This window comes from Clinocottus analis, unplaced genomic scaffold (genome assembly GCF_023055335.1).
Source record: "Clinocottus analis isolate CAN_PGR_092001 unplaced genomic scaffold, fCliAna1.0.p SCAF_163, whole genome shotgun sequence".
Taxonomy (NCBI): domain Eukaryota; kingdom Metazoa; phylum Chordata; class Actinopteri; order Perciformes; family Cottidae; genus Clinocottus; species Clinocottus analis.
The window spans coordinates 1-16,909 of NW_027175891.1; the positions used below are offsets into that span (position 1 = coordinate 1).

General features: G+C 40.5%; 1 protein-coding gene across 1 annotated transcript; it reads left to right on the plus strand.

The window, feature by feature from the left end:
• Positions 1–182: 182 nt before the first annotated feature.
• Positions 183–16,651, plus strand: LOC137787302 (uncharacterized). Its single transcript, XM_068579627.1, has 13 exons — positions 183–264; positions 414–467; positions 1,807–1,860; positions 2,801–2,845; positions 2,997–3,050; positions 3,243–3,287; positions 5,498–5,551; positions 6,128–6,181; positions 10,190–10,243; positions 10,725–10,832; positions 13,331–13,420; positions 14,343–14,396; positions 16,543–16,651. Exons 1-12 carry the CDS (start codon positions 191–193, stop codon positions 14,356–14,358), a joined length of 702 nt encoding a protein of 233 aa, XP_068435728.1. The 5' UTR covers positions 183–190; the 3' UTR covers positions 14,359–14,396; positions 16,543–16,651.
• The last annotated feature ends 258 nt before the right edge of the window (positions 16,652–16,909 follow it).

Below are 16,909 nucleotides of genomic sequence, written 5' to 3' on the forward strand. Positions count from 1 at the left end.
GTTTCCCAGGTTTCAAGGGGGACATGGGTATCAAAGGAGACCGGGTGAGGACCTCCATCTGTCATACAATAACCTCCGACAGTCAGATCTTTAGTCTTTACATGGAGGCAACCGCCGTACAGCATTGTGATAGTCTGTGTGTGCGTTGGGTTGTAGGGGGAGCTTGGCATGATTGGGTCCCGTGGAGAGGATGGTCCTGAGGGTCCCAAAGGTCGATCTGGCCCCAACGGAGACTCAGGTCCCCTTGGTCCTGCTGGAGAAAAGGTATTAGGGCTCAACGACCGTGGGTGTTGAAAAGCCTATACAAGAATCATGTGTTTTTATCTCAGTTGTGTGTGTTTTTTTTTTAATACATCTCAATGTGCTGAAGTTGTGTTGCTGGGCTCACGACGTGTGCTGTTGCTCTCGCGCAGGGTAAACTGGGTGTTCCAGGATTGCCAGGTTATCCAGGAAGACAAGGACCGAAGGTAACTTAACATCTCTCTCGCGACAGTAAGGGAAGTTTTACTGCACAAACATGCTCTGTTGTCTGTGAACACATCTCATTGATCACTGTGCACTGGCACAACCCCCCCACCTGGACAGCCCGATGACTTCACATGAAATGCATTGGTCATTAACAGATTTATTAGAAACTGTTCATTGTGAAAACCCTTAGATTTTAAAGATAAACCATTTTAGTGCAGAACCAGTAGAGTGTGGCAGTCAAAGGAGATCAGTGTTACCTGCATTCATGGGGAGCATGAGGGCTTTTGTGCAGATAATTTATGCAATACACGGTATTCACGCTGCTTTGATGAAACAACATTGTTGATGTGACCGCACTGAAAAGGAAGCGTGCCCTAATGTATTTTTTAACAATGTGACCTGTTGAAATGTTGGTATCACTTTCTAATGAAGCACTAATTACAAAGAGCTTATAATCAGTCACTAATTGCTTTATCAGTGGGTCATTTACATAATTTAATGCAACAACTTTTGATTTGCCAGATTTGGTAAAAATGCATTTGGCTTTATCGTCCTACAATCTAAAAACATAATGAACTGCATGAATAAGTAAATCAAAGTTCTACAAAAGCTTATTACACATACGGTATTAAACATAATTGAGCAGTCGTGAGGAAGTTATGGTTTATCTTTGATTGAATTTCTTATTGAATGTCCCCAATGCAACGTGTGGTGAGGTGGTGCAGAATGGGTAAGCTGCTTTTTAATCCCCTAACAACAGAGTTTGACGAAAGGAAAAAAAAGAAATCATGTCACCTTGTCTTGTGTTGACAGGGGTCTTGTGCTAAGCCTTTTGTTTTGTTTTAAAGTCCTCCTCTCCTTTTGTACGTGTGTGTGTTCCCCACATAATCATATAAGTTTTGAGAATTTGCCCGAGAAACTTCCTCTACTCTGCGAGCTTGATAAACAAGGTGGAGATAACAGAGAGGGGAGAGTTTGTGAATTTGATATATTCTCTCGGGAATGTAAAACTTTCACTCCACAGGAATATTGAGAATGTGCTTTACTTTATTGAATTAAATAGTGGTGTTCAAGTGGAACAGAGACATATTTTTTAGAAAGACAATAACAACTCAGGAAGGTTAAGCTGAAAAAAAGTGCCCTTTTTTTATTTTTAAACATGTGAGAAAAACATTACATTTTCTATAAAGGGCCATGGTGATAACTGTGTGAGACTACAGTGTTTAACTGTAGATATCAAACAATAGTGCAGATAAATACAGTACAGCACGAGCCCTCAGTGTCATGCGTGCCCTGACCCATCCAGCATCTCCATGACATCTCCCTCTATGTCGACAGGGCTCGAGCGGTTTCCCTGGGTTCCCCGGAGCCAACGGCGAGAAAGGAGCCAGAGTAAGAAACCACCCACTCACGGAGAATACACCCTTTTGCCTGTTTGTGTATGAAAATGATCACACCATCAATTCCCAGCACAAAATATAATTGATTCCTATTATGAAGGCCTCTGTCTGGTGACTTGGCGCACAAAAAACAAACAGCAGCAGCGACATCAATGTTGAGGAGAACAAACGACGTGGAAACAATCGAGCTTCCATTGACACCCTCTCCCCCGTTCACTCGGCTTGAAAAGAAGAAGCTCACAGACAATCTTAAGAAAAAAACAGAGTTCATGGCACATGTTTGAGATGGCCAACATATTCCTGGCTTATTTCACCCTAATAAAACAATTGATTCATGGGGTTGGTGTTTGAAAAAGTATCCGTTTCAAGTGACTGGTTAAATTAGTACATCAGAGGCTTTTAATGGACACTTTGACGTACATTATCTCACTTATGCCAAGACTAGCTGCCAACATTATACATAAAGTCAAACTTCATCCTGTGTGGACTTAAAACCAGTAAACCATTTTCAGCTATTGTAAAAATATTGCTGCATTTGCTGGCAGGCTGTTTCTGCTCCTCTCGGCAGCCAACCAGTGGGAATAATATTACTAGTTTGTTGTTATTCTCGAAGTGCATTTGGCTCAATCTTATCATTTAAATGTATTCTGTTGTTTCCTTATTTCCTAATATCTAACAAAGATATTAGTTATATTATCCCAAACTCACATTCTTTATTTTTTAAGTATTTTGTTGGTAGTCTGAAGTGTTTTTATGTAGAACAGTGAACAAATTGTTCTGTGGCTGTTTGTCATCCATTAAGGGAATTGAGCCCTTTTCTGTAGGACAGATGTTCATTATTGTACATTAATCCAGAAGTGGATTCATGTTGCATCAAGACAAACAGGAATTATGTGCGGGTGCCTAAAATGTTTGTCTTCGTTATCTAACAGGGCATTGCAGGCAAAGCTGGTCCAAGAGGTCAAAGAGGTCCAACGGTACGCATTTTTCACTCCATGATCCCCATTATTAATTAAACTGTAATCAACGAGCATCAAATCACCTTTTACCCAACTGAATTATGCACATTCTTACAGTTTTAGCATTTGACATGATCACATAGTATTGAGTTTTGTTCTCTCTCTGTAGGGGCCTCGTGGGGGTCGAGGAGCCAGAGGTCCAACAGGAAAGCCCGGTCCCAAGGTACACCAGATAACCAAAACTGATTTGGGGCTTTTTACTAGGCTGTATTATGAAATAGAAATGAGACTGGACAAATTAAACCATGGTAGATTCATGTCATCCTTCTGCTGCTCCCATTGAGCACTATTGCCAAATAATATATAAAACCTATCCAAACATGAACTGATGGTGATCTGTGGTTGTGTGTTGCAGGGCACATCAGGCAACGACGGTCCTCCAGGCGGTCCTGGTGAGAGAGTAAGTCTATATATTGTCTGACTCTGGGCCATTCAGAGTCATCCACCTCCAATAAGATGATATTTAGAAAACCTAAAGGCTTTAATGTATTTAGTCTTCTCTAAGATTCAATTTCATTATTGGCTCTATGAAGTCGTACTTGCCCCAAAACACATTAAAACGTTTCCTGGTTGGGGCAGCTAGCACACTGAACACTTACTGTGATGGAGAACAGCTGCTTCATTTGGGTTTTGCTTTAATGCCGTGTACCTGTTCCCTCTTTCATTCAACAGACAGCAGCATTTCAGTTGTTTTTACATTGGTTCTCATTTACTGTGTTTTAACCTAAAGCTACAACATTTATTATTATTATTATTATTTAGATTTATAGGAATTTCTTTTGGTGGCTAACTTATTGTTAAAATGTATTGTCTCTACAGCTGCTTAACAACAATAGCCCTCTAGCAGTGGCACTTCATGTTAAATGTTTTATTAGATGGTGTTACATTTCCACTGGTGTTTTAGTACGACATCATTTTTTTTGCCTAAGAAAGAAAATGTGAAGCCTTGAAGTTGATCTAGTCTAGGCATGAAACAAGAAAGACAGCTGCAACAAGTTTGCAGACATTTTCTTAGCAGAGGGAGAAATTAATATTTATAACTTTGACAAAGCATGATGAAGGCGAGTTCATGAGTTCAGAGCCTCCGTTCTGTAAGATGAAATCTGAAACAAGAACATAAGGGCAGCAGCTAGGTATAGGATCTTACCCATCTTTGCCTGAAATTACTTTAATTTAAATAAATACATATCCAATGTCACACTGGAGTCTGAATCATGAGCGTCATATGATAAAGTTTTACTAATACTTAGACTCTACTTGAATCTGCTGGATGTTCTGCTTTTAGCTTTTGAAATGCACGACTCTGTGTGGGCGGTCACAGAGTCAAAGTTGTGAAACTATATCTGGAAAATATGAAGTCATAAACTCTGTACTGTTAACAGCTTCCACACGTTTCTATGGAAATGATATATCTTAATCAGTCCCGAAGGAGCAGTAAAATAAACTAATGTGACGAATAAATATGATTTAAAGATAAACCTGAATTAAAAAGTCAGCTTGAGGCATTTTTATATGAGGATACAAAAGAGCAAATCAATTTGTTCTGGATAGTTTATATGCAAATGATTTAATATCCCTGAATCCTAAAACGACACGTTACCTCAACAATGTGCTGTTAAATAGCTTTTCCCCTCCATCAACATATTTCACTTGAACAAACTTCATCCCACAGTTTTCAAATAGGATCATCTCCGTCAGTAACACTGACCTCGTTTCCCTCACGTTCCAGATGCTTTGTGTGGGTCCCACTTTCCTCTCTTTAATTTGTATAATTTTTCACTTGCCTCATATTTCCGCTGCACTCAACCGTCATTGCAATGAAATAAATATGTATACGCACTTCTATTTGGAGGAGTGCATACACTGAATAAAATAAGTAATTAAATATGTGAGCTGATCTGCATCCCTCACTCTGTACAGTGAGGGATGCAACATGTTTGAAACCTTCAGTAGAAAACTGTTATTTAAAAGCGACCCTAATGTCTGGCTCATATAAATAACATTATTATCACTCAGAATCTATCTTTTTAAATACTCCACCCACACATGGAAAACTTAATTACCACCAAAAAAAGCTTTTAGAAGCATTTTGCCATTTCAGCGTGCTCGCTACGATGAGCTGGTGAACAATGACTCACCGGTCAGCGATCATTTTACGTCACTGTTTTGTCCTGGATAGGTTTCTCAAGCTGCTCTGAAAATAGTCATAATTAATAGTCCACATGTTCACCTTCTAGCGGTGTCGTGATATACTGGTCCGTATTGACGATAAAAAATTAAATCTATGAATATTGTGTTGAAAATACACATGTGAAAATATGAATCACACAATAAACAATCACACAATAAACAGAGGTAAGGATAAATATAATTGATAGCATTAAATATTTTTCATATCTTCTGCACATAATCCGATAATATTGGTATTGTAAATTATTTTGGTATGGCTGATAGTGAAAAGCGATAGTGACGGCTCTCGATCGCTCCAACTGATTCAACTTGTCACGGTTTTGCTTTTCTTTCTGCGCGATGCGGTCAGCCTCCACATGACTCATGACTTTATTCTCTGTGCATCTCTCATTCGGCTGACTTTTTGTTTGTCTACTGCAGGGGCCTCAAGGACCTCAGGGACCCGTGGGCTTCTCTGGACCAAAAGGCCCCCCTGTAAGAAATTCTCCTTCCTGCACGCTTCATAGATCAATGTTGTGTAAAAACAACAGCGATGCCGTATGGCTCCTGCTGTTTCACTGGCAAATTAGCCTAGTTTGCAAACATTATGAGTCAGAATTGATTCAACTTGAAGAGTTCAGGGGTGCAGTAATACATAGCAATATCCCTAATTCTGGGCAGGGATCATTAGTCCAACTGTTACTGAAGCAGAACCCATTTTCTGGGCGAGAGGCAAATGGTAATTTCCACCTATCGATTTGGGTGAGATTCATAGCCGGCTCTTAGCCGTCAGCAAATGATGATGTTCCTTTCAACAGAACCTGTTATTTTTTTTTCATTAGTGTTCTCGTAGTCTAACTAGGACTTTACTGTCGGAAAAATATGTTTGTCTCATATATTATGCCTTTAACACAATACTGCAATAATAAGATATGAGTGCTTGGAAAACAAAATCACTTTTATTTCAGCAATAGGGACAATGTCGTTATGCCATTATCCACGTCAGATGGGTATGTGATTATGGTGTATGGACTTGGTTACCTACTAAGTGTGTTTCTTCTTTTCTAACAGGGCCCACCTGGAAAGGACGGGCTGCCCGGACACCCTGGTCAGCGCGGTGAGACGGTGAGTCCTAAAGATTACGTTTGAGCTTCCACTCACCTGCGTGGCTCCTGTTAGTCTCAGACTGCAGCGTCATGCTGAGTGTAGAAACTGATGACCTCGTGTCAAACTGGAAACACAATGCAACATCATTTCTCACACAGATTTTGACATTTTCTGTGAAGAGTGTGACACTTCACAACTTTTCTGTTCCTCAGATATGTTTAATTAGACATCTCCTCTCAGTGCACAGGTCAATCTTGTTTTAATCCCACAAAAAATTCTTTTGTTGTATTAATGACTGGTACTCAGTTGCTCATTACCTTTAAGGGTAAAGTTGCCAACGAGAGCCTTTTAGCTCTCATTCTTCAAATTGCCTTTCGATTGAAGGACGGATCTGATCCTCCCAATCAGTGGGCTGCACTTCAATTGAATCTCCCCACTCTCCCTCCTTCAAACCTTATCACTATTGCCCTTGTATGCCTGGGATTACAATCAGTGATACAACATCTCAGGGAGATGCCAAAGGGGCAGACATGTCCCTCAAAGCAGAACTTGAAAAAACAAAGCCTTTTGCGACCATTGTCTGACTCTGTCTGCTTGTCTCATCTCTATTTACACATGTGTACACACACACACACGCACACACACACACACTTCAGTCTGTCTGAGTAAATCCAGATGGCTCAGACTCCTATCTCATAGAGATGGACTTGAGGGAGCTTGGAGAAAAATCCTCTCTGATGCAGCTCCTATCTTGTTGTTTTTTTTAAGGTTTACAAATATGCAATGGTAGGAGGCTGAACAGAGATTGTCCAAATGCGACAAGGTGCCCTTGTGTTGCATTGCTTGCTCTAAAATAATTGAGCAATAATACTGTAACTGCGGTACAACAAAAAGCAGGAGAAATCAGCACTGAAGGAAGGTTCATGTTATCAGCTTAATGAGAAATGGCTGTCCCAAATCTGAACTGAAGATGTATTGATGCGTAGATGCGGTACCCCATGGGACATCAGAGTTATCTGACAATAAACAAAAACAAAGCAAACTTGGACTTGATCTAGTTGCAATCCCTGCTCTCAACTTCGATTCCTCTGTACTTGGTATGCATCAATGCACCTTGGTTTGACGAGGCTCAGAGGCCAATAAATTCTCCTAAAAGCTTGACAGATCATCGCCTCCATCATTAAAGCTTCCCTTTCCGCCTGCCTCCTTCCTATAGATAATGTAATACACCACACATGAGTGCTTCCCTGCCTTTGCTGCTATTCAAGCTACAACGATATCGTCTTCATTAAGGTGTTTATGACTTTAGATTTATATGCTGATGAACATACTCCACAAGCTTCCAATATGAGAATAGATTGCAGCAATAAAGATGCTTATAGGCAGCCATTCCCGGCAACACAACTTGCATTTGAGGAAGTGCAAATACAGATTTGAATCGGTGTCTGTGGTTCAGAGCTGATGCTGTAACAGCATGGCTTGAGGGTTTCCGTTGAATAATACATCACCATAAATCACAAAACGGTGATCAATAGGCCTGGAGTCATAAGTCAGCAAGGATTCTTCCCAGAGCTTAGATTTGAAAACTTTATTTGCTTGTGGAATAATGTGTTCCAATTGAAATGATTTTGAAATGCAATATCTCTGTGGAATTTGGTTATGGATGAAGTTTGATGACTGTAGGATCCAAAGATCAAAGGGAAACCAGTAAAACATTCAAAGTAAAAGTAGAAGGGTCAGTGGGCAGCCGACACTGTGCCCATGGAGTTTGATATGTTTGCTTCATGCTAATCACTCTCTGGCATTCGTAGTATTCATGACATTCTGTCTTCAGACATTACGTTTTTATACGTCTGGGAAGCCAGCAACTCCAATCTAGATAACAGAAATGTCTCTATTACAAAATATATGTCACCGATACCACACATTCTTTATCTCCATCCTCCTGCTGTAATAATTTATGTAATAGTTGGCCTCCAAGCATCACATATTTGGAAAATATAGAGTACTTGGAAGAAAACTCAAGCAAATTCACATTGGATTATTACTCTCCCGGGAGACAGAAGTTCATCGCATTTGAGCTTCAGTTGTGGAGTCGATGCTTGAGAAGTTGAACTTCTGTCTTTTTTTTTGGTTGTCCTGTTCGGCTGTTTGAATCTGCTTAAGCATATCCATAGGGAATGCAGCAATGCAAATCAACCGCATACTGTGCAACAAACAATGCATGGAAAGTGGTTTGGATTTGCGCAGCGAATAGCAACCTTGAGCAATTGCTTATTTTAAAATTTTAATCAGGAAAAGTTAGTTTTTCCTTGCTCAGAGTTGTACATTTAAAGCTGCATGCAATTGTTGACAGGTTATGGAGCAGCAAAACTCCAAAACACATTGGCGAAATGATAACGCCATCGGCTCATGAAGTTGTGGCTAATGTGATAGCTGCCAGATGCCTAATTACACATTCAGCAGACATGGAGCAACATTATCATCCTACTGGAGTCAGGTGTCTCGCTGCAGACTAAAGTGAGCTCAATGTTCCCAGGCATTTTAGCTCTGTTTGGCTCATCAGCTCTCATAGAAATATACAGACGGTTTTGATGTTATACACACTACTTTATTAACCAGGGGCCTCGTTGCTGAGACATATCCAAACTGCTTGTCCTATGTTAACGTAAGTTTCCAAGATAGGAAAAATTGATCTCTCAAGACGGACGAGCTAATGGCTTTCACTGGCTAGCTGATTTGCTATCATGGATACAATACGAGTACAGAACCATGTTTTTGTTCAACTAAAAAAAATCCTAAAAGACATCCTAAACTGTAAGGAGGTTGGAGTTCGGACTCGGGCTACATTCATGCTAATACACTTTGTTTAAAACTGGGGTTTTAAAAAAAATATCTCCATCCACGTCGGCGTTTCAGCATCATTTTCGAATTGATGTCCGTCCATATTACCAAACTCTGAAAACAGACATTACTGTTCACGTACACTGGGCATCTGGTGCCGGTGTAAACATAAGTAGATTAGTTATTAGCGAAAATACATCAGAGTATTGTTGTACTGTTAATAAAAGGCCATGCTGGATTAAATAGTCATGACAAAACAGGCATCATTTGAAGTTTAAGTTTAAAAAAAAGATGATCAATGATGGGTTATTATGAATCCCACTGCTTTTCTTGGCACGCTAAGATTGGCCAGGAGTCCAAGCTTGTGTGAGGTTTGTTTAGCTCCTATTCCCTGAACAATGGGGCTACCCTGACCCTTCCACTCAAGGTCAATGATTAACCTCAACCAGCTACACAGGGAGTGTCTTGCCAAGAAGAGCAGTGGGATTTATAATTAGGTGTCAATGGCATGTCAAGTGACCTTTGTCTGCATTGCGTGCCTCTTTTGCCTGTCTGCTTTGTCAATCCTAATTGCAACTGCTAAACTCTGAGGTCATGTGATACTTCATCTAGTGGGGAGGTGACACAGCGCCTCAGAGAGACTTAATGGATCAAGCGTTTCTGCCACGATGTTGGTGTTAGAAAGATATAGTGAAAGGTTTGTTCATTGTAATGTTATTTTCCAAATGCTGTGTAAGGTACAGGATCCAACCTGAAAGCCCGGTTTGATTCCAGCCCGAGACCTTTGTTGTATCTCATCTCTCGCTCTGTTTTTGTTTGTCTACGTTTCTACTTATCTGTAAAGGCTAAAAGCTGTACAATCTTTTCATGTAATATTAATATCTTCTCAATGAAGAGATCAAGATATACAAATTTCAGAAGACATGTTCATGTGCCGACAGTTTTTTACTAGTCAGCATTGGGATGTTATTTAATCAATCCTTCATATTGTGAATATACCCTAAAAACTAATTTCTTCTACATCAAAGTAATACCAAGCCAAAACCTTAATCCCCGTTTTATCATCTGAAACATGTTCAAGTAAAATCTCTATGCTTTCTTTTCCTGGGTGTTGATAGATAAGCTGTGTGTTCTATTTGTATTGTAAACCGTATGAATGAGACCTTGTGATGTTTTCTTCAGGGTTTCCAAGGAAAAACTGGTCCACCAGGCCCAGGAGGTGTTGTTGGCCCCCAGGTAAGAGAAATTAATTATTAAAAGAATACATTTATTTTTAAAGAATACATTTTTGAATGTGACAACTGGAGGGTATTGCAATGAAAGCTTATCGTTTGGGAAAAAGCAATACAGCAGAAGTAAGTTAGTTATCTGACAGATGTTTTCAATCAGCAAAAATAACAACAGCTATTCAAATCAATGTTAATATATGAATGTGTATAGATGTAAAGCAAGCAATGTGTGTGGTACTGAACCGTCTTCAGTGACTAATACCATTATTATTATGTACTACACGAAAATGGATCTGTTTATAACAGCTGTCATTTTGGAAATAGATTTTTTGGGGGGGTATTTTGGACAGCCACTGACTAATGGTTTTAAAGTATTGATGTGCATTATCAGTGTAATAGGCTTGAATAAATGCATTCTTCATTCTCCATATTGCATTATTGCTATGCTGAACTGAAAATAATATCAAACTGTGTGATTGCCCCTTTAGGGACCAACTGGAGAGACTGGTCCTGTTGGTGAGAGAGGCCACCCTGGACCCCCTGGTCCACCCGGTGAGCAGGGTCTTCCAGGTGCTGCTGGCAAGGAGGGAGCGAAGGTATGTTTCTCTTATACTCTGCTGAAGGGGAGAGAAGTACTATTACAATTAGTCTTCTCTTTTGTTTTCCTAAAGCAGCAGAGCAGTGCAAGAGATGGCCCCATTGCACCCCGATGGTAACAGATACTGTATACGGAGTGATTGGTTCAAAAGAGTGAGCTCAGATTTCCTGATTGACTTCATTAGATTTGTGTGAATTATACTGAAGAGAGCAAGCCAGCGAGGTTGATAAAGAGATCAACAGTATAGAAGTGGGCTGCAAATTTAACTTATCCAGTTACAAATATAGTACATGATTTAATTTAGCAGATTGAGCCAGCAGCATTCACACAGTTACATTTATGGAAGGCATGCAAAGCTCAAAAGACTACTGGGTTGCTTAAACACAATTGGTAGAAAGCAGAAATAAATCTATAGCAATTGATTCACCCAGGAGGAACACACCCCAGCAAAGACCAAAGTCTCACCGGTTCAATCTGTGCTATATGAGCCTTTGGCAAATGACCGCTGAAGATATAGTAGTTGAGAATTGGGGCTAAATTCCCTCCCTGGCTCTCCCCGGTCGACAATTGAGTGTCCATTAGGGCAGACAGTAGCCATTTTGTAGAAGTATGGGCTGTTCCAAACCAAACCCCTGACTCCCAGGACCACTGAGCATCCCCTGCTCCCATCCCCCCTAACGCACCCATGTCTTCTGCTTCTTTCATTTTCTTCCTGTCTTCGCCAAGCAGACAGTTTAATCAAGTTCGTCAGCTAACTCCAAACCTTCTGCTGCCCACAAGCCCATTTTCCTTCCCCACTCTGCTCAGGCCTGCGCATCACTTTGCCAGGGACACTTTGCCGAGGTCTTGGCAGCAGAGCCTAAATCCTCTTATACCTCTCAAGCCCAGTCTTCTTCTGTGTCTCCCTGTTTGCAGATAAAGTCAGCCTGCCAATACAAAAGAAAATCAAACAAAGCCAGAAGTAACTTTTTTCTGATGTCAAATGTTCTTGTTTTAGAGATACGGTTTACACAATCAACCAGCAAATAAATGAGGCTGCCCTGAAACTATTGGCACTAACTCTAAAAAGTTTCTGCAGTGTCTGAGCTGAGGGTTTGCAAAAAGGGAAAGCATGCAGACAGTTGTAAAAGCTGAAATAGTTTTTGATTAAATATGTTTATTGTCCTCAGTTCAGACATTATATATATATGTATGTATATATATATATATATATATATATATATATATATATATATATATATATATATATGTATATATATATATATATATATATATATATATATATATATATATATATATATATATTGGTATTTGGAGTCACAGGATGTTTTAAAACTTTTGATTTGGGCTTTTTAGCCTTTAAGCAGTACACTCTGTTGCTATATACGGATGCATATATGTCACCAATTTAACACAAATATTGTCTTTAAATGACAGTGTATGACATGTATCCATATTTTAACTGATTGTGACTAACAGGCCAAGTTTACTTCTGTTCCTGGCTGGATGTGCAAAGCCACGAGTATATTCTGTTTGCTTTGCATTTGCTTTTCAATCTAAATTCACTTTATTCAATTCAATAAAATACTGAGGTCATCTAAAGTCATCTAAAATATAAAAGTACCAAGCTCTTAAGTTATAAAATCTGTGACTCGATGTTTTAAGTCGGTTTCACCACATAGCCGCTGCAGCAGTGACTGAAGACTAAAGCGCTTTCAGGCCGACACTGACACTGAGAGAGGAGCTCAACTCAAACGTATTATGTGCTTCTCAATGTGAAGTACTTCTGTGTGATTTTCATCGTGACAAATATGAAACCACAATTGCAGGCTTGAATGTCTATAAAATGGTATCTGAGACCTCTGAAAGGGACAAAGGTTGAGCACTTGTTCAGTAAAGCAAATTATACACCAGTTCACAACATAAAACAGCTTCATAACTGATTGTCATGAGGTCACTAATTCTGTGTAACAACCTGGTTCGAATTTGGATTAGATGACACCCAGACACCCTTCTTACACATGATTGAACGAAAGCACCACTTGTCTGGTTGTTATTAATATTTGCATTTTAATTTAAAACTGTAAAAACACAACAGCGGTCCGGTTCCCCGCACAGTGAAACCATAATCTGTTTCTCAATACATTTGAGGTGAGCAACAGTCCATGCAGCATCAAGCTTCATTTTCTAAACATCCTAAAGAATAGTTTCTATCGTCAGGATTGGGAAGTCGACGACAGACACTTCCTATAGTTTGATCCAAAATGTATCTGGCAGACTTAATCGGTCCTTGAAAGACTTAATCGGTCCTTTTCCAGATGTTGTAGTGAAAAGTGTATAAGTGAGATATAGTCAGTGTTTGTGGGGCTGGTAATTTGGATGTATGTTCTCTGTTGCTCGACACAAAATATTGTTTAATTTGCTTCAATATGAATCACTTAAGGAATAAAGCAAGTACACTAAGTGTAACTCAAACATGTGTGCTTGTGTGTATAGGGAGACCCTGGACCACAAGGATCCTCCGGTAAAGACGGTCCACCCGGCCTTCGAGGTTTCCCAGGAGAAAGAGGTCTACCTGGCGCTACGGTAAGAGCTACACTCCACCTGCACCTATTCATCTCAGCTTCCCTTTACATGTGTTCGATAGCAGAAAGTGACAGACCATTGCTACATAACAAATGAACCAGCAGCTATCTAGAGCCATTCACTTCATTAGCGACACCAGCCCTGGAATTCACTCTTAGCAATCAATCGGGTGCAAAGGAAATCCAAAGCGACATCTTACAAATGAACAGGCGTGCCTCTGCATCGCTCCACCGCCACTGACACCACTGTTTTAACCGCCGCAATGCATCATGGACCTCTATTATAGCAGTAGGGAATGTTTGTAAGAGGGTCCATTTGCAAAATCTTTCCCTGGTGGGACTCAAGGAACTGAAATGCTTTTCATATTTCAGTGCCAGCATTTTTAGGGGGGGGGACAGCTACGTTATTTGTTTTTCCCTTTATGCATTATTTACCTAATACATTATTAAGAGGGAATGTTAGCAATTAGACTGTGGTGGCTAGGAATGGTTATGCTGTTGTGAAAGGAAGAGTTGTGCTGCCGGCATCCTCAAGGTCAGTCAGACTCTGCAGGCCAGCAGCACTGCTGATTGTTTTATGCCATTGTAATTTACTCCAGCACCCAGCCACAGCCAACTGAGACTCATTACCCAGACTGCCACGTGATCTTTTGTGGCCCGCAAGGGAGCCACAGACAGACAAACACACACATTATGGGCTTTGACAAACATACAAGACACCCGCAGATGACACATTATACACAACCCGGCATGTGGTAATTGAAACTCGCGAGGTGAGATTATGGAATGTGTAGATTGAAATAATTGTACCCAAATACACACATGCTGTAGAGAGAATGCATATATAGGCTCATGTGAAGTTACACAGTGTTTATTACTTATGTCAAGAAGGACCTAATGTGTGTTTTCCTCCTGTTGCTCAGGGCCCAGCCGGTCTGAAGGGAGGAGAAGGGCCCCAAGGTCCATCCGGCCCCGTTGTAAGTACACTGTCAGCTGGGATCAAAGTGTCTTTCTTACTGTATTGGGGTTTTCCTGACATTATATATTGATGTATGTGATATGTGTTATTGCTTAGCATGAAGGCTTGTGCAGTATGTACCAGAAGGTAGTTTACATAATTTGGACTGGAAAAGCTTTACAAGTGGCTTCAATTTTCTAATTTTATTTTGTTTAACTACTTAACATTACACTACTATTTTTTTTCTTCTTTCCACAACATAAAATATTTGGTGAGGAGTATGTTCTCGAAAACCAATTGTAGCTGCACCGTGTGTAATGAGCGCACGTGTAACACACCTACAGTAATCTCAGCGAGCCCTCGCGGTCGCGTAATCAATGTTTTATTTATTACTGTTCCAATGAAAGCGTCACCAAATTGCATCTCGTCCGACTGCGCTCAGTGATTTGTCTCTGGCGCGATCATGTGCTTGAGAGTCTGGTCTTGAGACGGTCTGCACCATTGCCTCCTGGCACACAGAAACAGACTCAAACAAACAAACACACACGCAGCCAGGAGAGCATCCATATGGTGAGTCACAGTGTCTAGTTATCCCGGGCGTTGCTCCTGCACATGCCTCATCAGTCCCAACGGTAGCGTCTTGGCACTTTACGCCAGCTGTGTTCATTCTTCTCAAATTGTCACAGAGACTCTAGAGCTTCGTCACAAAACTCGGTGGTGAGGCTGACGTGACGGGCTGTCGCTGTCACAATTTGCATCAGCTTGTGCATTTGTATTTAAGCAATAAAATCACAAAATACCAGCTGCTGTAAAAAGAGACACTTAAAGAAAAGCATCTAATTGGCCCTTATCATAGTCTCTAGACATTTGGCATTCAATGTGGAAGTTGCAAATGTTATGTTGTAAATTTCAGTTCAAAGTTGTGCTCACGGGAACATTGGGAGTTGTGCCACTTATTTTTAATCATGACTATAATGCTCTGCTCATGAGATACTTATGATTGATTATGTAAGCATGAATATGTTGAGGGGAAATGTTGACAATATTCTAGCAGTAATTTGACTCCGTACAGTAATTACAGCTGTGGAGCATGAATACATTTATAACTTCCTCAAGGAGAAACGTTTAAAATATCTAAATTACCTGCAGGGAACACAAACTTTAGTTGCCTTTGTGTTGAACTGTATGTCCACACAACTTATGAACCCTTAGGGTGGCATAAGGGTCTGAAACTGAAGACGTTGGGTTATTATCCCCTCTAACTCTCTTCCATGAGTGTGACGATGTTTACCAACAGCAATGGATTTCAATACTTTTTCAGCGATGGTGATGAAGGTTTTAAAAAGTGTCAGCGGAAATTATGAAAGCTAGATGTAAGTGTTACTTCCTTCCCACTGTAGAGTAGAAACCATAGGATTCAACCAGCTAGGAGTTTAGACTGTTTTCATGTTGAACATTAATTTGTTGTATTTGTTCTCTGATTTACATTCCTATCATTAACAAGGATCCATTATACACTTTTTTATTTTACAATACATGAAATACTTTTTGTGAAAAACTGAATTCATTTTGATATTTAAACACGTTTAGAAAAAAAAAAAATATTTAGTCTTCATTTGGAGGTTCAAATGTGTGTATGTGTATCTATAGAGACACATTGAGTTCATTCAGTGCAGCAGAGATCCCCCCCAAAAATGTATTTCAACATAACCATAGCTCTAGGTGAACACTAATGTCCTGTATATGAGCACTGATACACAGCAGCGGCCTCTTTCATTGAGAAAATCATTTTCCGCAGCAGGGGTGAGCTGCTGGGAGCTTCTGGCTGCCGAGACGCCGGCTCTCTGACAGCAGACACTGCTGGCTGCTTTCAAGGAGCAGCTCTGCTTTACAAGAACTTAAATGCCACCTGTTACTGTTCTCAGTGTTCCTCTGAAAGGGGGTTTGTGTGTGTAGGTGTGTGTCGATCCATTAGCAGTGTGACTCAGTTGAGTCTTGCTTTGTAGATGTCTTAATGGCATCGGTTATTGTTCAGCCTACTGGTTCTATTTAGGTTCAGGCTAAGAAAAACCCCAAATATGTTTCTTTCTCTCCACAACAAACAAAAAATGGCTTCAACCTTTTATTTTTCACTCATCATCTCCCTCGGCTTTTCACACTCACAGGGTTCTCCTGGTGAAAGAGGTTCTGCTGGCTTGGCTGGTCCAATAGGCCTGTCTGGTAGACCTGGCCCTCAGGGTCCCCCAGGACCCGCTGGGGAGAAGGGAGCACCTGTACGTATGTCGGTCTATGCTACAGTGGCCGAGACCAATCCTTCTGTTCCCTAAACACTTTCTTTCTTCCTTTACCTTCCTTCAACTTTAGTGCGAAATATAATTAAAATAAAACAAATGTCTTCCCTCTTCTAGGGTGAGAAAGGACCTCTAGGTCCTGCTGGTCGTGATGGTGTCCAGGGTCCTGTTGGTCTGCCCGGACCTGCTGGACCTCAGGGTCCACCTGGAGAGGACGGTGACAAGGTGAGTCATCCTCAGT